The sequence below is a fragment of the Dipteris shenzhenensis genome, chromosome 6, assembly GCF_047967505.1.
Source record: "Dipteris shenzhenensis isolate YYH24624 ecotype China chromosome 6, Dip_SZ_1.0, whole genome shotgun sequence".
NCBI lineage: Eukaryota > Viridiplantae > Streptophyta > Polypodiopsida > Gleicheniales > Dipteridaceae > Dipteris > Dipteris shenzhenensis.
Genome location: NC_141601.1, coordinates 44,010,975 through 44,035,300, shown reverse-complemented (window position 1 = coordinate 44,035,300; position 24,326 = coordinate 44,010,975). Strand labels below are relative to the sequence as shown.

The following is a 24,326-nucleotide window of genomic DNA, read 5'->3' as shown; positions in this document are numbered from 1 at the left end:
TTTTCTAAAGACGAGTTGCAGCAGCTCAAGAAGGATGTAGAGATTGAATGCTCTACCACGTTGCTAGCACGCATCTTCGGGTCTCACCCGTCCAGATCCCAAGCCAAAAACTGGATGCTTGTGGCTCTCCCCCCAGACCTCACTCCACAATTGTTAGATGTTTGTCTTCTGGGACGAGGTTTTTTCGAGGTTGTTTTTGACAATCCAGAGGCTGCGAGCGCTGTGCTCAAAGCTGAGTTTTTACACCTGGGACACAGGAAGATCTTCTTTGACGCCTTTGATATTGGTTTCGACCCAGTGGAGGCAGATAAGGAAATCTTTTCGCTCTTCATCAGATTTCCCGGGCTTCCCCAGTTTTATCATCGACTTCTTTCTATTATTGGGGAGCATTTTGGCGCGGTTACTGAGATCCCACCCCTCCCTGGGTTGCCATTGACTGCAGCAGAGGCAACCAAGGCTGATGGGGTACCTAGAGTTAGGATGCTCTGTAAGGATTCTAACCTCAAGATGGACCATGTTATGATCCAACGCCCGGATGGTTCCTTTTTTCGCCAAAGAGTAGAGATTTCAGGCAGACCGGATCAGTGCAGGATATGCAGGTCCATTGGACACTTTGCCAAGGATTGCCCCAGGAAGAAGAAAAGGCCCAAGAAGCCCTCTGGTACAGCTACCGCCCCACGGCCTCAACAGGGGGGTGGTACAGGTCCAGCACTTGCTCCTCGGCCTCGACAGAGGGGTGGTACAGGTCCAACACCTGCTCCTCGACCTCCGCATGGCGGTCCTCCTCAAGATGGTGGTGGTACAGATCCAGCACCTGCTCCTCGGCCTCGACAGGGGGTGGTACAGGTCCATCACCTGCTCCTCGACCTCCACCTACCTCAGGGGCACGCGATGCATTCTAGTGGGTTCCAGCTCGTGTGCAGATCCCTCCTTCAGTTCACGAGGGTACACTAGTGGACTCTGCTTCACCTCGAGTTGTCCCTCTAGTCTCACCTCGCACAGTCCGAGACACTGAAGCTTCGACCTCCTCCTCGGTTGCAGCTTCTTCCCTAGAACCAACGGTGCCAGACACTCTCCTTGAGGCAGTAGAGGTCTCCGCGGCTGGGCAGACACAAGATCGAGAGCAGTCCTCACTTCCTCCCTTGGATAGGGGGAAGGGGATGGTTTACACTATTGATCCTCTTCCCTCAGAAGGGATCCTTCGCACTCCGGTGTCTGGCTTGCTTCATAGGAACTCATTTTCAGCCCTGGCAGATGATTCAGATTTCCCAAAGGAGGGTTTGTGCCCGCTACTTTTGGTGAGCCTGTGATTGGGTTTCCTGCTGACAGGGCTGCTTCTTCAGGTGGCAGGGTTCTTTCCCCTATTAATTTTCCGCTACTTGGTTCCATTCCTCGCTCCTTGAGCAGGAGGTCTTTCCCTGTTGAAAGGTTTGTTTCCGCCACTAGGTCAGGTAAGGTGTTCCACTCTACATCCTCCCGTCGATGAGGATTATTAGTTGGAACATATAGGGCCTAGGTGGCGTCCCACATCGCCGCCGTAGACAACTGATCCGGGATCAGCTTCATCCAGGTGTTATTGGGGGTTCCATTGATATCTTGTTTATTCAAGAGCACAAACTGGATTCTAGAGATTGTGCCAAGTCAGGCAAGTTGCTTTCTGGCAATACTTTTTGGTCGCCTGCCTTGGGCACCAGAGGGGGCACTTCTATTTCAGTTTCGCAGTCGGTTCTCCCCTTAGTTATTGGACACGGAGTCATTATTCCCTCTAGAGCTCAGTGGATTATTCTTTTGATTGGAGGACGTAAGGTTGGTTTCCTTAACCTGTATGCCTCCAACATTAGAGGGGAACGTGTCCTTATGTGGAAGGATTTGCTCTCCTGGGCCCCCATTGCGGATTCATGGGTGATTGGAGGTGACTTTAACATGGTTGAGTTACCGTCAGATAAAAAAGGGGGTAGAGAAGGAGGACTTCACTCTTTGGAGAGAGCAGCTTGGGATGCCTGCCTTTTTCACTTCTGTGGCAGAGATACTTGGTTGGACGATGCCTTTCTTATTCAGCCACAGTCCCTCCTGTTCTCTTGGTTGAACAGGAGGCAGCAGATGCCTATTCATGCACGCATTGATAGATTCTATGTAGATGATTGGGCGCTAGACAGAGGTGGATCGGTATGCATTGCTGCTGGGGTTTCCACTTCAGACCACTTTCCTGTTGTGCTGGCTATCTCAGAGCCTCACTTGAGAGGCCGGTCTGCCAGCATCAGGATTCCAGATGCCTTGTACACAGAGGAGGACCTTACAGAGGCAGCCCTGCAGATATGGGTTTCTCATGTCCAGGGTGGGCAACCATATCCATCACATGTAGCTACTGCCCTTTCTGGTATTAGCGACTTCTACCTCTCAGTTGCTTGTACTAGGAGACGAGATATTCTCAGACGTGAGATTGGTGTTCGCCAGCAGTTGGCAGCTTTGCAGAGGGAAGAGCAGAAACGGCCTTCAGATGCTTGGATTCAGGAGCGCCTTGCTGCAGCAAGGGCTCATCAGCAAATATTGCTTGATCAAAGAGCAGAGTATGCCTTTCATGCACGGGAGTCCTTCTGGATTCAGATGGGTGGTAGAGTCAATAAACACTTTTTCTCTACTCTTGGCCCTAGACATAGTAGAGAGAGTGTATCCCAGCTTATTGACTCACATGGGGTTTTACAGACAGAGCCTGATGATGTCTTACGCATAGCTTCAGATTTTTATGCCACCCTTCTTACTGCTGATCCTGAGACACATGATAGAGAGGATGCTAGACAGGCTATTTGGCAGAGCATCCCTTTGTTGGTGAATCCGCATATGCATGTTTTGCTCAATGCACCTTTCACCAACACAGAGTTCAGGATTGCACTTTCAGCCCTTCACAAGGGCAAGTGCCCACGTTCGGATGGCCTCACCCCTTCTTTTTTCATTGCATTTTGGGATATCATTGGAGACTACATTACTTCAACCCTGCAGGCCATTTGGGACTCTGGCAAGATGCCTTACAGAGGGTCTCATCCACCTTATCCCGAAAGGAGGTTGCAGAGATTTAGTGTCCCAGTGGAGGCCTATCACACTTCTGGGGACTTGTTACAAGATTCTAGCCAAGGCAATCAGCCTCCGATTGCAGCCCCTTCTCCCTGATCTTATTCATGACACTCAGACGGGATTTGTGCATGGCAGAAGCATTTTTTATAACATTTTCTCTTTCTGGGAAGCTTCAGAATGGGCCATGAAGAGTGGCCAGAATCTAGCCATTCTAACTTTTGGATTTTGAGAAAGCTTATGACAGAGTAGATTGGGGTTTTTTGGAGGGCACCCTTCTACGTTTTGGCTTTACTGATGCTTGGATCAGAGGTGTTTCCTCTTTGTACACATCAGCCCACAGCCAGGTATTTATTGGTGGGGTAAGGGGTGAGAGATTTCAAATTTCGAGATCAGTCTGTCAGGGATGCCCCCTTGCTCCTTTCCTTTTTTTGTTCGTGGCCGAAGCTATGAGTATCTATGTTAGATCTCAAGCTGACATCTTTGGGCTGAGACTTCCCATCAGAAGGGAAGAGGAGCTACTTGACAGTGAGTTGGCAGATGACACAGTAGTTTACTTGGATGCCACTCCACAGACGCATACTTCTTTCAGGACAGCATTGGATTTATTTTGCTTGGCGGCAGGGGCGCAAATAAATTGGCATAAATCCAATGGCTTTTGGATCAGTGATGAGGACACTCCAGTTTGGGGGCTTGACATAGGATTCACTTGGGTTCAGAGGGGTGTGCCTGTCAGGTATTTGGGCTGCCAGGTCGGCTTGGATATTTCTTCCACGCAGCAGTTTGCTCCCGTGTTGGAGAGCATCAGGAGGAAGCTCCTTTTTTGGAGCTTAGCCAAGCTGGATCTTGCCTCTAGAGTTGTGGTGGTCAACCAGGTCCTCTTGGCCACGGCCTGGTTTGTTTGTTCATGCTAGTGCCGTTCTAGGGACTGCATCATTCAGCTCAGGAGACTGATCAGAAACTTTCTTTGGAGTGGGCTTGATGGCACAGCAGATGCCTTAGCTAGGGTGGCTTGGGAGACCCTCATCCTCCCTACACAGGAAGGGGGTCTCAATATTATTGATCCAGATTTACAGTGCAGAGCTTTACTATGCAAGATGGTGGTGCGGGGACTTATGCCAAGGCAGGAACCGTGGAAGGACTTTCTTATTAGCAGCATACAGAGGTGCACACCTTCTTCAGGAGGAGACTGGATGAGCAGTATTAGGTGGATCTTCACCACAGCACACCTCAGATCACCTTTGTCCCCTCTCATGGTTGCCATTCTGAAAGCTTGGGCCAGTTTCATGAGCACTCTTCGGAGGATTCCTCCTTCCTCTCATGAAGAGATTGATAGGCAACCCATCATGTGGAATGAAAGTATTTTAGACGATCATGGTAGACCACTGGGTGCCTCACTCTACATGCAGTGGTCCAGGTGGGAGAGGGGACCTGCATCATCTATGGGGTCTTGGAAAGCTTTCCACAGGCTTCCAGAGGAGACCAAATCAAGGTTGACAGGACATCTCAGAGGGAGTGCAGGGAGGATCTTGCAGATTAAGGCAGCCCTTCCAGAGGTTTAGGTAGACACAGATGATATGCCACTCACTTGCTCCACTTGGGCAGGTACTTTTACGAGACGCGGTGTTCCGCTTCAAGTTTTGGCCTTTCGAGATGCACAGGAGGATGCTTTAGTTTTTAGTGTCCAGGATGGTGGCAGATTACTCAAGTCCACAGAGGACATCTTGCTTGAGTCTACTTTTCAGCCTATCAGGGTTGTAGGTCTTTTGGTGCAGGGATCAGATTCAGAGTGGTTCCTAGACCGACCCAGACCCCCGGCTACTCTCCACCAAGTCTTAGAGGCTCTGGCTCTATGGGGGAGTTCCCATCAGGTATTGTGGGACCCCGAAGAGTGGGAGTGGATTGACGCAAGGCATCGAGAGAAGAGCATCCCCTTCTTTTGTTACACGGTCAGTAATGCCAGGAGATTTCAGCTCAGTAGTAGAGGTTGGAGACCTTCCAGAGTTCCTCATTGGGAGACATTTGATATCACTCCGGATCTGCAGAGGTGCTTTTGGAGGAGACTCTGGAAATCCCACACGAATAGAAAGATCACTATCTTCTTTTGGCTCTCTATCCATGGTGGGATTGATCCAGGTTCAGAGCCGACCCTACTGGCCCTCGTTGCCTCTCTGCTTCGGAGACTATTCAACATTGCTTATGGGATTGCAGACAGGCGAGGATGATTTGGATAGGGGTAGCCAGGATTTTCAATCACTTTGCCCACTCCCCATTCTTTATGACATGGGGCTCAGTGGCTTGGCTTTCTCTTACAAAGCCTCAGGTATTCTATGAGAGATTTGACTCCTCTCGGGCCATTTCGGTTCGACGTCATCAGATTGAGTCCTATTCGTTGGATGTGGTACCACACCTTCCTTTTACAGCTCTACATGCCTCTGTGGATACTTCTTGGGAGATTCTAGCGAGCATAGCATCCTGGCATATCTAGAGAGCCAAATGCACAGAGGCTTTGGAGGGTACTCAGGTTCATCCCTCGCACACATTGGCTAGTATCTGGACAGACACCGTACATACTTTGATGCCCGTATGGACGAGTCTGCAGGGAGACTCCTGTGCAGCCTCAGCTAGGAGGGCTTCTTTCTTCAGGGAATAGAAGGATTCTCCTTTCTTCTCTGAGACTACTACAGGGTTGAGGTGGCACTTTCAGCCTCAGCCTTGGTTGTTTTCCACCTCACTCTGAGGGGGTTTTATTTATCCTCATGATTTCATGATGTATTCCGCTTTGAGCTTGCTCTCGTGGGTTTTTTCTCTTACTTAATAGAAGTCTCTTTCTTGGAAGAATGACCAGTCTATTCTCGAGAGCTTTATTTGATAACATGGGGACGAATCTGAATTTTTCTTCTTCTTTCCATTCCCAGACAGATGGTCAAAGTAAAGTAGCAAATTCTACAGCATTGGATATGCTGAAATGCTACGTGGGTGACCAAGGTTCAGACTGGGAAAAGTACCTACCATTGGTAGAGTTTGCTTACAATAATACAGTATACAGCTCTACAGGGAAAGCCCCCTTTGAAATCATTTATGGGAAGGTGATTCTGCCACCTATCCTGAGGACCAAGGACGAAATATTTGCAGCTAATCAGTTTGTGAGAGACCTCCAGACAGCTTATAGCCAAGTCCGGACAGCAATTGAAAGGTCTCAAGAGAAGCATAAAAGAGCTACAGATAAGCATAGGAGACGGTTAGATCTCAAGGAAGGGGATTGGGTACTTTTAAGTTCGAGAAATCTAGGCTCCGCAAGTTTAAAGGCAAACAGAAAGTGTATGCAAAGTTATCTCCCAGATACTATGGCCCTTTCAGGGTTACAGAAAGAATAAATAAGGTTGCATACAGGTTAGCATTGCCAGAGCATTGGAGGCAATGCATTCCATGTGAGTCTTCTAAAGAAATTCCAGGATCCAAAGCCTACAGAGCCGATATCAGAAGATCCACCCCAAGTGGATGAGCTGGAGGAGGTCCTTCAACCAGAGCAGATTGTGTACCATACTGTATGCAAAGGCCCTCAAGGAAGAAGTTTTACAGGTATCTTGTAAAATTCAAGAACTATATGGCATTAGATGCCAAGTGGATGGATGAAGACATGTTGTCCGATCATCCACAACTTTTGGATGTTTACAAGGAAGCTTTTTAGTTGAGGTCAACTGAATAGAAGCCGAGGGGATGTCACCATCATGTAAATATCCTAGTTGACCATTTATTTGATCATAATTATAGAGTTTTCATATGTGTTAATTATGGTCAAAGAGTTCTTTTAATGGTCAGAGAATTGACTACGGTCAAAGATACTTTACTCTGGTCAAGTAAACCTGACTTCGATCGGGGAGACTTGGTTTATTACCAAGAGGGTTAGCTACGGTTAACCAGAGAACCACAGAGCTGACTACAGTCAGAGAGTGTTGACTTCGGTCAACGAGACTTGGTTTATTGCCAAGAGGGTTAACTACGGTTAACCAAGATGTGCCAACTTCGGTTGGAGAGACTTGACTATAATTAAGGCGCCTCGACCCTTGGTCAAAGCCTCTTAATTATAATCAAGAGTGTTGACTCCGATCAACCAGAGAATAAATATAAATATATATTTTTATATTTGTTGTGTGTGCACATGTGTTCAGTGGGGACACCCACCATGACCAGAATTAGTCCACACTGTATTATTTGCATGCAAAGCGCTAACAATTAATGGGTGCCATGGTGGTGCGCTTTAATTAATTGTTGCAGGTACTAGGAAGAGTGACTTTCCTAAGCGCTACGAGAGCCTACCAAGAGTCTAGGAGGCGGTTCGCGTGACCAAGTGCTTCGAAGACTCCAGAGTTGCCCTTAGTGGCATGTAATTAGGAAAGTAAAGTAGAAATTGACAAGTGGCTTGTTGCCAAAAAGGGCAGCCTTAGAGCTCATGTAATGATTCATTCACGTTGGATTTTGTATGACAGCTTCTACGCTGAACTCGTGTACTCACTTTTCTCTCAAGTAATAAAAACCTTCAGGGGGGTCCAACCCGACGATTGTCCTGGGCCCTAGTGAACCTGTTGAGAGAGGGAGAGAGGGAGAGCAAATGAAAGTGTATTGGCTTTTTTTTTTAATGAGCGAAAGGTTTCACTTGTGCAACCAACTGCCATGTATGCAACACCCTTTTGGGGATGCGATCTCTCGAGGACAAACTGGAGGAGCTTCAAGCGGCTACAGGTGACGAGGGGGTCCAAGATGATCCGATGTAAGCCCTCAGTCCCACATGAGATAGTACAAGTAGAGTTCGCCATGACACTAGTTACTTTCATCCACAGAGTCTGGGACTTACCCCACTGGAGACTTCCGAGGTTGGCCCTAGAGTCATCTAGACGGCTAGCAGAGAGCGGGGTAGACACATGGTATGCACGCATATCTACATGGCTTGCCAGGCACGGTATCCAGATGGATAGGCTTCCCTCCTTTCAATACAGCATGGATGCGCCTCCTGAGTCGATCCCACACGATGAGATCAACCGTATCATACGGTTAGACCTCCTCCAACTTCATACATCCCGGACTTGGGGGGGGGGGGGGAACCAGGAGCCCCCCACCAAGACCCAATTCTACCACGACTACTTCTTGAGAGTATCAACGGAGGGATTCGTCATCAGACCCTAGCATCTCAAGGACAGAGGAGTCTCCAATGCACTGAGGACTGCCATTGGTCAGATGTGGGTTTCATCCCATCAATTAAGGATCAAGGCAGGGAGAGTAGCAGGTATACCAGAGAGCAACGGGTCTGCACACTATGTACGCTGAGGGCGATTGAGACAGAGGAACATTTTCTTTGTGGTTGCCCAGCCTACTCCAAGATCCAGGGACGTTACCACTGCCTCTACCTGGAGGGGAGTGGCTTCGGCCCTCTATTACGACTTATCCATTTCCATGACCAGGTCTGTATCGGGCTCTATCTGATGGAGATGTGTCGGCATAGGGAGACACTACTGCGACAAATCAGAAAGCATGGGGGGGGGATGGCCAAACCACCATAGGACATAGAGGATGACCGGGCACGACGACGCGTCACAGACTTCCATACATTTGAGTCAGCCCCAAGACATAGTGGAGTGGAGGAGAAGCTAGCCGACATGAGAACAATTTGGATTAGCAGCCGACACGGTACCACCAAGAGGGGGACGCAGCGACCACATGCGCGACAGAGTCCCCCCAAAGTACACTCTATTGAGGTCCAACCTATCACAGCTGTCCTCAAGGTAGACCGACAGAGACAGGGGGTCACTCTAGACATAGCTCAGAGAGTTCAGAGAGCGAGGAGACCGCGTCCCCCACCGCAGCGCGAGACAGCTCGACAGACACAAATATGAGATATCTTCGCAGCCACCACAGAGCCATCACTGTACCAGGCTTCGGTTTCTGATTCTGTTTCTAAGTCCCGGCGCCGGGACAAGCTTGTTTTTCAGTTTGTACCTAATACTGGATAGATTGATCCAGTCCACTATGCAGTTGCAGTTGACTATTTCTATTCATGATTATGATTTTGTTAGCATAGATTAGTACTCAGCAAGGGCCCTAGCGCGTCCTTGTATGAGTTCGCTTTTCTGTGTACTTTGTCCCATAGGCCCGCGAGGCCTCCTGTGGACGTTAATACATCTCTCTCTCTCTCTCTCTCTCTCTCTCTCTCTCTCTCTCTCTCTAACTTTGTTAGTCTCAACTATTGGACCTTTAAGCAAATACAGTTAAAGGAAAATTACACTACCTCACTAGGGGAGAATCAATACGCTTCTCTCTTTTTTGGGCAGCCTCCTTCATACGAGAGCGCAGCAAAGCTTTGTTCATCCCAACATCCATTTATATATGTGTTCCAACCGTGTATCGCTCTACATGGTAAAATGGAAACTGTATACACATCAGATCATGAGCCCTTCATATAACCGTGCCTGCATTACGTACATGCGTGTTTAAGTCATGAGGCAGCGCAGTACATCCAGAGCTTGAAGTAATTACACCAAATCAATAAAAATTGATGGAGACACAACAACAAAATGTAGGGAGCATAGACACAAGAAATTCAAAAATAGCAGAGCAATGAGACTATCATCCAATAGTATACTGATTAAATACGTTAGGGGACCTCCATGAAGCTTACATGCGCGTAGGCATGGCGAAGGAAAATCTAATTGGCAGGCCCTCTAAGCATGGTTGCACATTAAAAAAGTGACAAGGTGGGTAAAGAATGCAAGTTTGTGATTGAGGAGTCACCGAAGACGTATGAATTTTGTGAGCATGTGTGAGCCAGTTTGCAAAGCAAGCTACCTCTACAAGGTGTCAAAAAATAGAGGAATAGACTCCAATCCATTGTAGCAGTCTTGGGAAAGCAGTGACAAAAGAAGGTCAATCAAAAGTAGCTACAACCAGAAGAAAATTTTAATGCATGATCATGCAAGAAGAGATTAATGAATTAGCATCCAACCACAAGTACACTCAAAAAAACACAAGATTCCCATAATGAATACAACCATCAAAACAAACAAAATTAAGAACCGGTTATGAAAGAAGAGATACAATATTTTATCAGCTATTCAGTGCAAGTAAGTCATAAATTTGGACACTATTAATGAACATGAAAAAAGATGCAACATGAACAAGGCATAGTTGAGAGAGCTGTTAGGAAGTCTAGTAGAGGAGAGGAGAGGGCCACTACAATTCTAAAATTCTATACACTTCTCTATCGTAAAATGATAAACTTACAGGTTATATAGATAAATCTGGAGCCCTATTTTACATAGGCCTTTAGAAGGTGGGACATGCCCATTTCTACTCTCTTGTTTACACTTTACCCCAATTAGGCACATAGTACAATTTATATTCTCAACACCCTCCCTTGAATTGCACTTCATTCATGAGGGTGAGTGCAAAAGAAAAATTATTGTGAGAGAAAATTTTCCAATATGTTATCCTACTGGCAGCATGACTACAAAAAGTTGAGCAAGACTGAAAACCTCAAAGCAACTTATCTGTCACTCCCCTTCTTAAGTTGCAAGAGGTTTTGGCAAACTCCCAGTCAATCTCTCAGGTATGAGAACTTGTCAAAGCTGAATGGCTTTGTGAAAATTTATGCCACTTACTCTATGTGGGGTAATAAATGAAATCAACATCACTGAATAGTATCTTTTCTCGGATGAAATGATGATGCGCCTCTTTGTGCTAGTGCAACAATAGTCCTAGCCAAGTGTATGCTGCTCGAATTGTCTAAATAAATGGGAGTCGATCCCTTACAAACAAATCCAATTCCCACAACAGCCTCTAGAACCATACAACCTCACAAGCTGTAGTTTGTAGTGGCACATTGCTCAATTCATGTGAGAGAATAAGGTCACTGTGCTCACCTATTATTATGATCCAAGAAGATTATGTTGATATGAATGCTATTAAATGAATTATAAATTCCCCTTGTTGTGGAGTTTCCTAGTTAGGATGACTAGTAAGTCCATGTTATAGTGTGGGGTTTGCCCTTTCATCCAATTCAGTTTGATCTGAATTCCAATATAATAGCAAAGATATATGGAAATTTGGGGAGAAAAAGGCTCCTTTAAAGACAAGGTCAAAGTGCATAAGAGGTACCTAGATGTAGCCTTTAGACTGATGAACGTTGGAGAGTGCTCTCTATCCACCAAACTTTCATGAAGAACGAGTTCTCCACACTGTAATGCCAAAGAAGATGTCTCCTAGATGATGAGTACAAGAAGTGTGCTCTTTAAGTCTTGAATTTGGTGCGAATGTATCTCTAGAGCATACTATGGGTATCAATTGTTACTAATATGGATTGATGCCACGTGTCTAATGATTTTCAATTGTTAATGTGGCGGTTATGTGGCACAAAAACTTGTCCTCCAGTGAGGATTAGAATTCAACCTTTGTTAAAGAGCAAAAAATTTTGACTCAAAAAGGTCTCTTTGACTTTAACAAGTGACGTCTTCCTTTGGAAATAAGGCATGGCCCTAAGTACACAAGGTGTAAACTAAGGTCGACTTTGGCTAAGTTAAAGGAAAGGGCTCCCTCATGGGCAAGGGATCCCCACTGATGCGGAGCCTTTTCAGGGTGTGGCTGAGACTGACCACCTCGCTGCTAAGAGGAGTTCAAGGCTCAAGCGTCAACCCCTCATTTGGCACCCAAAGGTACGAGATCAGAATGGATGTATGCTCGTGCAACAGACACATATAGGCTAGGCTCAGTGGGCGGTCCAGCTAGCTCCTTTGGGGCATGGATTAGGCTCCCACCCGACCCAGAGACGCGACAAAGGACTCTCTCCCATCTCCGAGGAGCAAGACATCGGATGAGAGAGAGACGCAACCACACCAGGGATGTGGAGGGTACCAATGTAGACTTGGACGGACGGCAAATGGCTAGGTTAGTTTTCTAGGATAAGGGTCCCTCTGCGGTTATGATGAGGTGAGGCAGTGGTCGAGCCAGTTTCTTCAGAGTACGGGCTGTTGGGGGACTCCTCCAGCCACTGACAGAGGGAGAACCATAGATGGATAGAGGCCTAGACTCACTCCACTAGCAGTTGATCAGGGTGGTGGGACGTTTACGCAAGGCATGGTTTATCGATCCTCCCAACATCTCGGATCAAGACACCCCTAGTGGCGACTCTAGCTTTGGGAGGGCCGCCACCTTTGAGAGATCTAGTGGGACCCAAGAGACTGGTTTTGGCCGTTCAAGGTAGGTCACACAGAGAGGGTGGAGGAGATACCCTTTTTCTCCTACACGACACGGATTGGACGGCTCATTGAGCTTGGTAAGCTGTTCGAGTCTACGCTGGATTGCTTGAGGTTCACCCAATTCATGTTGTAGAGCACTCCGTAAACTCGGGACCAGAAACTTGGCTGGGACGACATCTTCCAATCCAAAGGCCATGCGAAATGGAGTAAGATTGGTTGTAATGTTATAAGCCGTTCAATAATCCCATAATGCTACATGTAATTTGGTATACCAATATATGCGATTAGAATTAATGGTTTTTGTGAGTACTACCTTCAAAGTCTGACTACAGATTGAGGCATTGACATGGATTCTTGGGAGAGAGAGACATTCGGCTAAGCAGCAAGTATCCTTGGTCCAACCTCGTACTTCTTCTGGCTGACCGCTCATGAAGGTCTACCCATAGGCCCTTGGCTAGAGCAGATGCGGGTGGACGAGCACTGACATAGCATGGACGGTGTCTTTGAGATGCTCCCACGCTGCCTTTGGAGCCGCCCAAGCGCCGAAAGGATCTAGCTAGGATCCCTTTGGATTGTGGCCCGGATGCAAAGTATTCACTGGGATTTAACTTGGGGCATGGCGGCCTAGTTGCGGGAGGTCATGCCTTCCACATAGACAAGGTCTCCCGAGCTTACAGAATACATAGACAGAGCATTCACCGGATTGAGCTGCACAAGGCAACCCCTCCAGCTCAACCGCATCCTCTTCCAGCTCTTCAAGATGGTGTATAAGAGACAATGGCCATTACGGCATCCAACATATGGGTCACGTGTTGCAGCCTAGTGATGGGAGAGCATCGTGTTTCACCTACGGCCACTCTGGTTGCTATTTGGCAAGACATCATCTATACTTTGCGCGCCAAGTGGCAACACAAGGCATCACATTCTAGAGCGACCGCCGAAAGGCAAGAGCGTTTCTACAAGACATGGCCTGCATGCGTCTTTTACATTTTTATGCCGCGAGGGATTCGCTAGTTGCATAGTCCCCCCCCCCGTTTGTTAGCCCCTGCCCCCGAGATACCCTAGGCAGTGAGCTGGGTTCTCAGAAACCATGTTGGTCTTTCTATCCACCAGGCTTGGGGGTTTTTTTCCTTGTCAAAGCCTTCGAGATAGCCGACTTGTATGTTCATTTTTCCAAGCATTGATAGAAAGTTCATGTTTCTATTTTTTTTTTAAAGGTCAAAGGAAAGGGCTAGAAGTACTAAGTTACCACTAAGGTGATGAGACTTTCCAAACATATTGGTAGGAGTGAGCCCGTGAGAAAGTTCCAATCTAGATTGCGGCCCCAAATTAGAAGTAAATTCACCACTACAAATCCAAGTCGCTTCGAGAAGCCCCTAGTCATGCAAAAACTCAGGAGCTATCTTCTAAAGGCCTTGGTGTAAGGATGAGCCACCTTTTTCATTAGTGCCTAATTCTCGCAATCAACATCAAAAGTCAAAAGGAAAAGCCAATATCCTTCTTTCTTCCCACACTTTTTCTCAGTTCTAGTCCAACTCTTTATCCTCCTCGGCCTCGTATATTAGCTAATAGCGAGAAAGGAAAACATGAAAGAGAACCATTGCTTTCGATGCGGTAAGATAAGATGTATGCACCGGCGATGGCCAAAGAAAACAATCAAGAGAATATTCCTTCTAGTAAAGGGGAAACTTCCAGCAACAAGGGTGTGTAGATTCATACCCTAGATAACGCTTTTGGAAACACCCTTGAAGACCTATAAAAAGGGACCAATGCCTTCCTATCCTGGAGCGGTCCCCAAGCCTTAATAGCCCTTATAGCAACATTTGCCGGCGTCCTCGTATGGGGCTCATACATAAGCCAACGACCTATTCTAACACCCGCTCTCAATGACTGACTATGGGCCTATACCCACGTGTCATATGAGGTGCTCCAACTATTCTCTAGGAAGAGACTTTGTGAACACATCTAAGATGAAGTTAGAAGTCAAACAGTACGACAGTACATCAGCAGAAAGTGGAGGGCAAGGGCTGCAAGATGAAGAAGAGGCTGCTGACACTGAGCCATTGGATGATGCCAGCACATTGGGTTTTGCAAAGAGAAGTAGAGGGGCATCAACTACATCGAGCGCGGGTCCTAGTGCTACAAGAACACCCTTGCCACATGGATCAATTAGTGTGGATGCTAGTGCGGGAAAAAAAGGATCACTGAAAAGGTCTAGCATTCAAGCACGCTTGCAAAAGCAAGCAGTGAAGGAGGCCACTAGTGAGCTTACAGAGCTCTTCATACAGTGTGCAATACCCTTTAATGTGGCAAAGACTACACGATGGAGGAAGGCCATGAGAGCCGTGAGCCGCATTGGGTATGAATGGGAAGGGCCTATACATAAGGCCTTGCGGACAAGAGAGCTAAGAAGAGAGAGGGAATGTGTGGAAAACCAAATGAAGCCCTTGAAAGAGACTTGGAAAAAATATGGATGCACACTCTTATGCGATGGATGGTTAGATACACGCAGGAGGAGTGTGTACAATATTTTAGTGTCTTCTTGCAAGGGGACAATGTTCTTGAGAGCCATAGACGCTTCCACTGCAGGTACACTGATTACAGGGTTGTATATTTGGGAGCATATACGGGCAGCCATTATGGAGATAGGTGTTGAGAATGTGGTGCAGGTGGTGACAGATAATGGCAGCAATTGTGTGTCAATGGGTGCCATGTTAGAAGATGAGTTCCCTAAGATTGTGTGGACACCTTGTGCCTCACATTGCCTTGATCTCTTGATCGAAGATACCTTGGATTGATGCCATCTTCTCCACAGCCCGCAGTATCGTGAAGTTTGTCACGAAGAGAACCAAAGTCCTTAGCATCTATCGGGCTTACAATGACCTTGAGCTACTGAAACCTCCAGCCACAAGGTTTGCTTACATGTTCATAGTGGTGGAGAGGCTTGTGCGAGTGCGCCAAGGCTTGCTGCGCACGGTTGTGTCTCGGGAGTGGGGAGATTGGGATGATAGAGGCCAAGCAAAGTCTATCAAAGAAAACATGTAGATAGTTAAAATAACAAACGTGTAGATTTTGCACCAAAATGGGAAGTGAAGGGAGCACCAGAGGCAAGGAAAGGGCTGTTGCTGCTGAGAGCAACAGCAATAGCCTTGCCATTAACATTTCAGTATAAAAACTTGTAGGGGGGGGCTCGGCGCCGAGCCTTCCAAAAGACATGGCAGCTCTGCAGCCGGTTGCAGCGATGTCAAATCGAGAGAAGCTTAACCTGCTAGCTCTAGCAAGGCTAGCAAAGTAGCTCTAAGAGAGGCAAGCAACTTCTAAGTAAAGGAAGGAAGGGGGGGAGAGACAGAGAGAATCGATCCTAACCTCTCGATTTGTGTGAGCGTTGTGCAGTCGCATGAGGCTTGGAGGTCTCATGAGAGTGGGTGAAGAGACTTGTAGGGGGGCTCGGCACCGAGCCCCCCTTTTGCTTTGTTCAACTTTTGTGCCTGTGTATATGCCCATGGCAATGAGCCTTCTCTTTGATTCGTCAGATTGCAGGAGTTGATTAGCACTTTAAATCCATTCAAAGGTGCTCTTGCAGGAATGATTACCTGGACGTAGTCAAACCAACAAACCAAATTCAGATAATGATCCTGGTGCGCAGAGTCTAAATTTACCTGCACCTCAGCATCATACGAGCTGAAATCAGGCTACTACCGAGGCCACATCAAAAGCGTGTAGGAAATTCTCAAGAAAGCGAAAGAGGTGCCTACCACTGCATCTCTCACTGCCACGAAAATAGTGATGTCTACCAACGAGACCGAGGTGCCAGTTCCTGCTAAAACGGATCGCTTAAGCAAATGATCGTTGATCGATTTCAGCTTGTCGGACGAGTCTCCATCGTGGAAATTTTTTGCGAATGTAAGCCATTGCCTGGCCTGCCAATACATTCACAAGAAAATCAAAGATCTGCAAAGCAACGTCTTGCTTAGAAGTGGGGCGATACCTACCTCCTCTCCTAATAAATCCTGATGACCCGGTGGACTTTTTTCTTCCTAATGGTATTTCATGTACTTAATAACTAAAAGTAATCAGTGTTGCATAGGAATCCAAGGAACTAAGAATAGCTTGGATAACAAAGCTCGCTGAAATCTTGTATTGACTCTTGCCTTGATTTATGCAAAGAAAATGGCATCTCAACTCCTTTGCGTTGTACTACAGTGAATGACAACAAATGGTTTGGCTAGAATCGCATCGACTTAGTATACGGCCAAGTGCAAGGTGATGGAGACGAGTCCCTCAAGTAGGACTAAACGATTACACTACAATTCAGGCCCTATTAGCTAAATGTTTGTGATGCTTTGTGTATTCTACGTTATCTAGTGGAAATCCAAAATATTAAAACGCACATTTCTCACATGTTTAGAAAAGAGGCTTGTCCTGAAAATTTGAAAAGCAGTCCATGTGATAGATGTCATACCATCCAATAAATATGACGTGCAAATCCGTAAATCGAACTATAGACAAAATATGAGTAAATGAAAGAATAATAACTTAGTATGCAAAGCTACGCTTATGTCCTCATCAGTACCCAAGCATAAGCTGCCCATTTCATACCTACCAAGACCCAGCTGCAAAATTTATGGGTCATTTCTGGCAGGAATTATTTACAGCAGCAGGTACTTAACTCACCCCTAGCACAGCATGCCATCCTGAAACTGATCGTTAGTATAGAAGGTGAACGAATGGTGGAGGAATATCTGCGGCATGCTTTCCATGGTACCCAGGTCGTTGGATAAGTGCCTTGCACTTGTAGATGTTGCATCCTTCTATTGGAATCAGCATGTTCCCCATCATGGGGTGTATCTAACGATGTATTCAGATTTTGGTCTCATGTCATTTCGGCCTTTCAACATTAATAAAAATCTCTCTCTCTCTCTCTCTCTCTCTCTCTCTCTCTCTCCCCGCTATCCTGCACTGCCCTCTTTTCTATAAAAAAGAGAAGCAAGAAGGGGGTTTGTAAAGAGTAAAATAGAAAACTATAAATTTTAATAACTTAGAAAGCACAGCTATGCTTATATTCTCATCAGTACCCAAGCATAAGTTGCGATCTCCATAGCTGATTCACCTTGAACCAAAACCAAAACAAGACTTTCTACTTTTATTTTACCCTTCATTAATTTTGGACCATAAAATCTCCTACTTGATACCGACTGTCATTCTCTCACCACCTCTCAATCTACGGCACAGGAATCATTGGGGCGAGAAGTTTTCAGCCTTGCACCCATGCCAATGGTTGTCACCAAGTCCTCAAATGAAGCTCCAACTTCCACAGAAACCATTGTGCATAAAGGCAAACCCATCCCACTTAAGTCACATATGAGAGTGTGTGCACTTTGTCTGCAGCTCCAGACCTGTACTATCTTTCTTGAACTGGAACTGCAGGATGGAGTGTACCGAAGCAGACAACATAGTATCAAGTTAAATTCTAATGCCATAGTTCATAAAATGGCTAGAATGCCAGAATTGTCATTTACTAATTATATGGCCTGATGAAACAGTGTCTGATTAATATGTGAACGCTGTATGTCAATTGGCCAATTACTGTATTAGTACAAGAGGACTCACATGAGCCCGCCGAAGGGTATGTGCATTGATCAGAAGACCCACTGCATGGTTTAATAAGAATCCCTGAGGTTACTGAGGTAAACCCATTCCATGTGTAATGAATTTCACAACTAAGGGCTTTTCTTATTTCTGCATTCTGTACATGCTTCAAATACAAATGAAAGCCGCCTAGAGTTGCATTAGCAAGGTTTATCTACTCTTCATCAAGTCCCTGAAACACCTCTGTCCAAGAAAAGTCCTGACCTATGATCCAGCATGAACATGCTGAGTTTGGGCAACGTCACACTGTTCTTAAGTCCAAACTTCAGACAAGTTTCTTTCTTCCTTGCATGCAATACTGAAGCCTTGCCTTACATCAAAATTAGACTAAATCTGGCCTTTAACAAAGTCACAATAAATATCACTCCGTGCATCTACTTAAGCTAACCAACTCCTGAATTTGATGAGACAACAAGTACATTATGGAAGGAACAGAATACCGGATAGCTGACGGCGTTCATCATGAACGTCAATTGAAGGGAAAGGTCCTTCGACGTAATGATACCACTTTGGGCATCTATGTTATGGCTTACCAACCCACTTACAGATAGAGAGTTTCATAATTAAGGGATTAGCTATCTCTAATTTCTTCTTATGCTTTGTGCTTTATTACAAACAATTCTTCAACGCCATGGTAAAGTTAGCCTAATCCATGGCAACACCATTTAGTGGCAATGCATAACTCCGTGGCAATGCATGTAGGCTGGACGCTCCAGGACAAAGGAAAAGGGAACTCAATGACTGGCTCTTACTCGGTTTAAAGATTCCAAGCTTGGAACGGAGCTTGGGCGGCACCACGTTCTTTACCACACAAAAGAGAAGAGCCAAGCTTCTTTAACAAACGCTTGATCGGCAAAAGAAAGATGTCAAGTTCGTGAAATCTGGTGTTACATGCTACAGGAAAATATTTGATCTTTTAACTTCAGAGAGGCCGGATTGATTCGCTGCTGGACACTATCCTAAGTCAAGGCAGTAATGCAACGTGATAAAATTACCTCGTTGGAAGAATTGACGACGGCGTCGACTTCAAGATTCCAGGAATGCCCACGCCATAAGTACAACTTAGAATTGATCTCGTGGTCGAGAGGAAATCTGCAGCCAGCAACTTCTATTAACACATTGGCAGTTGTGAGAGGGTCGCCGAAGGAAGCGAACTCGTCGACATCACCTCCTCTTTGTGGGTGTAAGATGGTGAGGGCATCAAGCCCTATATCTAGCCTAGCAAGAGGCGACTAGAGAGCAGCAACGTCAAAGACAACCTACCAAGCTAGGATCAAATTTACGGAGTATGGAGTATGGAGGGCATTTGCCCTTGTTAGTAGGGGCTGATGCAGTGTTTAGGATTGTTAGATCTTGATGCAGTTTTCAGCCCCTCCTAACATGCCTCGCAAGAGTATGGAGGGCATTTGCCCTTGTTTTGAAGACCCACAAAGTTGGTGGGTATAGTCTCGAAGCCAACCTAAAATGTAGTTCAGAGGACCTAAAAGCTAACTAGCTGCATGATAATTGTGGAATGGGGTCTCATTTAGTGGGACCAATCAAATGGAATCAAGTATTGTAAGGGATGATGTTGCCATGTGCATAACAGACATGTGGAGTTGGTTGACCCCTAAACTCAAGTGCCTGCACATGGCCATTTGGCATACATTAAATAGAGGCATGTTTAAAGACAAAGTAAATACCCTTTGAGCATTGTACATCAATATTGTGACTCAAACCTAGGAACAAAAACGACATGCATTGTTGGCCAGTATTGTAGGAGATTACTTAATATCCTTTGCCCATTGTGCATCAATGTTGTCAATGTAACCTACTATAAAAGCTATTGAACAAAAAAGATGTGCATTGGCACATTAGCAAAGGCTTCCTCGCCCATCACCAAAAACGAACCAAAAACGATGTGCATTGGTGCATTAGTAATGACTGATGATCCAAAGGGTTCAAAAGGGTGGCATTTCCATGAAGATTATGGATATAGAGATTAAGAGAGAAAGGCTAATAAAAAGCTAGAGCACACGTCTTGATAGGACAAAATGATGCCTACACGGGGCTGGATGGCTAATATGGGTATGGGATTGGGTTGGGAACGTGGGTGGGCTAATATAGACATGGCAGAAGAGGGGGTTTCTTGATTCTTCCTTTCTTCGACTGTCACCCTTTGCTCATTCATCAATGTGCATCCCTAAAGCGAGCTGGGAGAGAGGGGATTACAACATGTTATGTATCCCCACAGACATTGGATTATATTAGGACAATCTCTAGGGACATATCTTACCTTCCTTAGCACTCCACGAGGACATCTAGAGGTGCAAGTAGCTAGGAGAGGTCTTGCTCGTATGGGACTTCAATGCCAAGACCAACAACATGTGTGTGTGTGTGTGTGTGTGTGTGTAAAAATAGAAAGAGAGTATGTCCCCCTATGCATTGATACATACATTTAAGTATTTGCATGTGGCATTTTAGTTTAGTTCATTTCTTCTTATTTGTTGTCATAAATCTATAGAATCTTCCACTATACAAGATTGTGAGACTGGATAGATGGCTTAAGTGTACTAAATGTATGAGATTGCTTGAGGGGTAGATTTATATTTAAAGCCTCTATTGACTGGCAAGTTCTTTGCATTTTGATAAATTTCTAAATATATAAATGTATAGAAGTACATGATGAAATTAAAGTTAGATTTTCACACACACACACACACACACAACTAAATATGTGACTTATTGCGTATTCACTACTCTAGCTCTATTCATTAATTTAGTTGAATTTTTACCTACTTTTCGCGATCATAAACTAAGACTAAAGAAATACTTAAAATATCTAACAAGACACCTTCTACCAGGCCATTATAGAAAATTTCATTCTTTAATTTTGTGTCATTTTAATCATTTGATTCTTCTTGCTAAGAATCTACTTGTTGTTTCTATTTACCTATGTATGTAGTGTCCTTTCATGTTCTTGTTAAAGATAGAAGCATGAAGAGATATATCCCTACTATATGACTTGATGAGGGGTAGACATACTGCTAATGATGGGCCTACCATAGGCTTAAGTTAGCCAAATGTGTGTCGGATATAAGGGCACAAGTCTTCTTTTGGTGCTTAATTGTATAGATCTAGCCAAAATTTTTAATTGTATATATAATATATTGGCGAAAGTTTCCAAATATATTTATTTATTATATAAAACTTTGGTGAATTTTCATGGACTTTATTTATAATTTTACAATCTTAAAGGCTAAACCTAGCTCTTTTTTTAATTTTAGTTTCAAATTGTGGCTAATATACTAAGCTTTTATTTTTATAAAAGCATATAAACTTTCACAAGGTATATAAAACTTTCGCTTATTAACAAAACTAACGCGAAAAAATCATCCCTGCATACCATCCAATAAATATGACGTGCAAATCCGTAAATCGAACAAAAATTCAATCTCCTGCACCATTGCATTACTTGCAAGAAACCTAATTCCAAACAAAAGATAAGGAGCAAAAGGAGGCTGACCTCAACTCTAAGGAACACCACGCTTCTCCCGTAATCGCCGATTACTTTTTGGGCGTGCAATTGGGTGCCAAACAAAGGTACTCACACTTTGGAGAGTGAGATTGTATGGGACAAAGGGTGGTTCACTAAGAGCTAGCTAACAGCCTTTAAACCAAGCAGGGTGAGTGCGTGCGATCCTCAGTAGGATTCTATCTTGGTCACCTCGAATGGGGGCGCTGTTGGCACAATACAATGCAAAAAACAAAAAGAAACAACCACTAAGAGCTATTTGTATATCCTATAAGAAACACGCACATGGCTCGTACAAACTGCATAAAAAGTTTGAGGTGGCCATCTTGAGTTTTGTGTGTGCCCGTCAGCAAGCTTGATGTTGCTAGAGGGACCGTGGAACAGCCTGTGATTGGCTGGTTCGCTAGGCAACCAAGCTTGGCCGGCCACAAAAGGACTCATCCCAGGCATCCACACCAAGGCGATCGATGTGTAATGGTCTAGGTACCTGCAATGTCTCCCATTGCTTAGAATGGCCGCCCAAGCCATAAAGGTCCTAAAAGGTTAGCTATTTTTATGATGGTCATAGGGGACTTAATCTATGACTATTTTGCAAAGACGAAATTCCTTTCCAGGCAATTCATGGTGTCAAGTCATACCATGCTTCATGAGGTCCTCAAGATTCAATATAAATTTAGGACACTTGAGGACCAAGGGTGAGATAGGTCCTATGCAAAGACTTACGATGCTTTAATAGGAAGAAAGAGGATCGTAAACTTGATGACATAAATGTTGGAAAGGTAACCTCCCCATCTGTAAGCCCCCATATGAGGAGAGCTTCTTTTAAAGATAATCTTGTTTTAAATAATGTTCAAAAGTATAAATCTTCTTTTAATGATTTAATGTTTGAATTTAAAGATGTTTTTCCATCTGATTTGCCTAATGGTTTACCCCTTGAGAGAGAAGTAGATCATAAAATAGATTTGATTCCTGGATCCACCTCGTTTGTAAACCCCCATATAGGCTTAGTCAAACGGAGGAACTTGAGGTCGAAAGACAATTAACTTAATACATTAGGAAGGGCCAAATTCAACCAAGTAGCTCACCTTGGTCTGCACCAGTTTTATTGGTAAAGAAAAATGATGGTTCTATGCATTTATGCATAGATTATTGAGCATTAAATAAAATCACCATTAAAAGTAAGTATCCTATGCCTCACATTGATGAGTTCTTTGATCAATTGCAAGGGGTGAAATATTTTACTAAAATTGATTTAAGGTCAAGATATCACCAAGTACAAATTAGGGAAGAGGACGTCCTTAAGACATCATTTCGTACTAGGTATGGGCATTATCAATTTAAAGTAATGCCATTTGGACTAACAAATGCTCCAGCAACTTTCATGACACTTATGAATAGTGTCTTAAGGCCATATTTAGGAAAATTTGCTATAGTATTTTTAGTCGATCCTTATCTATAGTAAAACTAGAAAATAGCATTTGAACATTTGCGAAAAGTGTTCCGACTACTTAGGGATAATTCACTCTTTGCTAAAGAATCCAAGTGTGAATTATTTGCAAAAGAAGTGAAGTACTTGGGACATATAATGTCCCAAGAAGGGGTCCGTATGGATCCTGAAAAAGTAAGGGCCATATTGGAATGGCCACATCCTACAAACCTAGAAGAATTACAAATATTCCTAGGTTTGTCTAGATTCTATAGGAGATTCATCCAAGATTATGCTAAGATTGTTGTTCCGATGAACAAACCAACTTAAGGGGAAGGGAAGCACCTTCATATGGGATGAACCTCAAAGGAGAAGTTTTGAAAAATTAAAAGAAGCTATATCAGCAGCTCCTGTCTTAAAGGTAGTGGATCCCAATGAACCATTTGTGGTTGAGATAGATGCCAGTGATTTTGTTGTTGGGGCGGTACTTTTACAAAAAGGTCGACTAGTGGCTTTTGAAAGCAAAAAGTTAGATCGTGCCCAATAGAATTACTCGACATATGAGAAGGAACTATATGCTATAGTCTATGCGTTGAAGAGGTGGAGGCACTATTTGTATGGTGCCAAATTCGAGATGATATTTGATCAAGAGAGCATTAAGTGGATTTTCAATCAGCCAAAGCTTGAAGATAGAAAAGCGAGATGGTCGGAATGAATGCAATAGTTTGATATACAATTGACATATTGGAAAGGGAAGTTCAATGTGGTAGCAGACTCCCTTAGCCGAATGCCAATTGTTAATTAAGTTTTACTCAAATTTAGAATGATTTCTTAGAGCCCTTAAAAGGGAAATGTGAGTTTGATCCTTACTTCTCTAAAATTTGAAAAGAAATTAGAAATAGGGATCCAACTAATCGAGAGGCTTTCACAGAGGAGACACATGAAAATGGTTACACACCATAGGTTGGTGATAAAGGAATCAAGTGGAAAAAGTATACTGTTGAGGACGGCTACCTACTCTATAAGGGTAGAGTATGGTCCCACATAATAATGACATTAGGTGCCAAATTCTTTTTGAGTGTCATGATAGTTTGAGTGCTCAACACCCGGGAATTCCAAAGACGTACGCACTTCTGAAAAGGCAATTCTTTTGGCCTAGAATAGGTAACGATGTCCAAGACTATGTATTGAAGTGCCAAAAATGCCAGGTCAATAATCTTGAACACCTTAAGGTAGGAGGTCTCCTATACCCATTGGAGATTGCATTTGGCAAATGGAAAAGCATCTCCATGGATTTTATTATGGGATTACCTACTAGGACACAGAGGGGGCACAACTCTGTGTGGGTAATTGTTGATCGGTTGACCAAGATGGCTCGTTTTATTCTTGTCAATGAAGATATTAAAACTCCAGAATTAGCTAGACT

At 44.5% G+C, this 24,326-nt stretch overlaps 1 protein-coding gene across 4 annotated transcripts in view; it reads right to left on the bottom strand.

The window, feature by feature from the left end:
- LOC147901211 (protein ABA AND ROS SENSITIVE 1-like) overlaps nucleotides 1–21,649 on the bottom strand; it is a 78,870-nt gene extending 57,221 nt beyond the window's left edge. The window contains exons 1-2 of one of the 4 annotated variants that reach the window (XM_087376251.1): nucleotides 21,466–21,649; nucleotides 9,350–9,530 (exon numbers count right to left, since the gene is read on the bottom strand). In XM_087376251.1, coding sequence (XP_087232377.1) covers nucleotides 9,350–9,441 — 92 coding nt within the window. In that variant the 5' untranslated portion in view covers nucleotides 9,442–9,530; nucleotides 21,466–21,649. Of the gene's footprint in view, nucleotides 1–9,349; nucleotides 9,531–18,955; nucleotides 19,334–21,465 lie in introns of those variants that run through there. The other 3 variants (XM_087376252.1, XM_087376253.1, XM_087376250.1) reach the window with 3 other exon arrangements.
- Nucleotides 21,650–24,326: the final 2,677 nt, after the last annotated feature.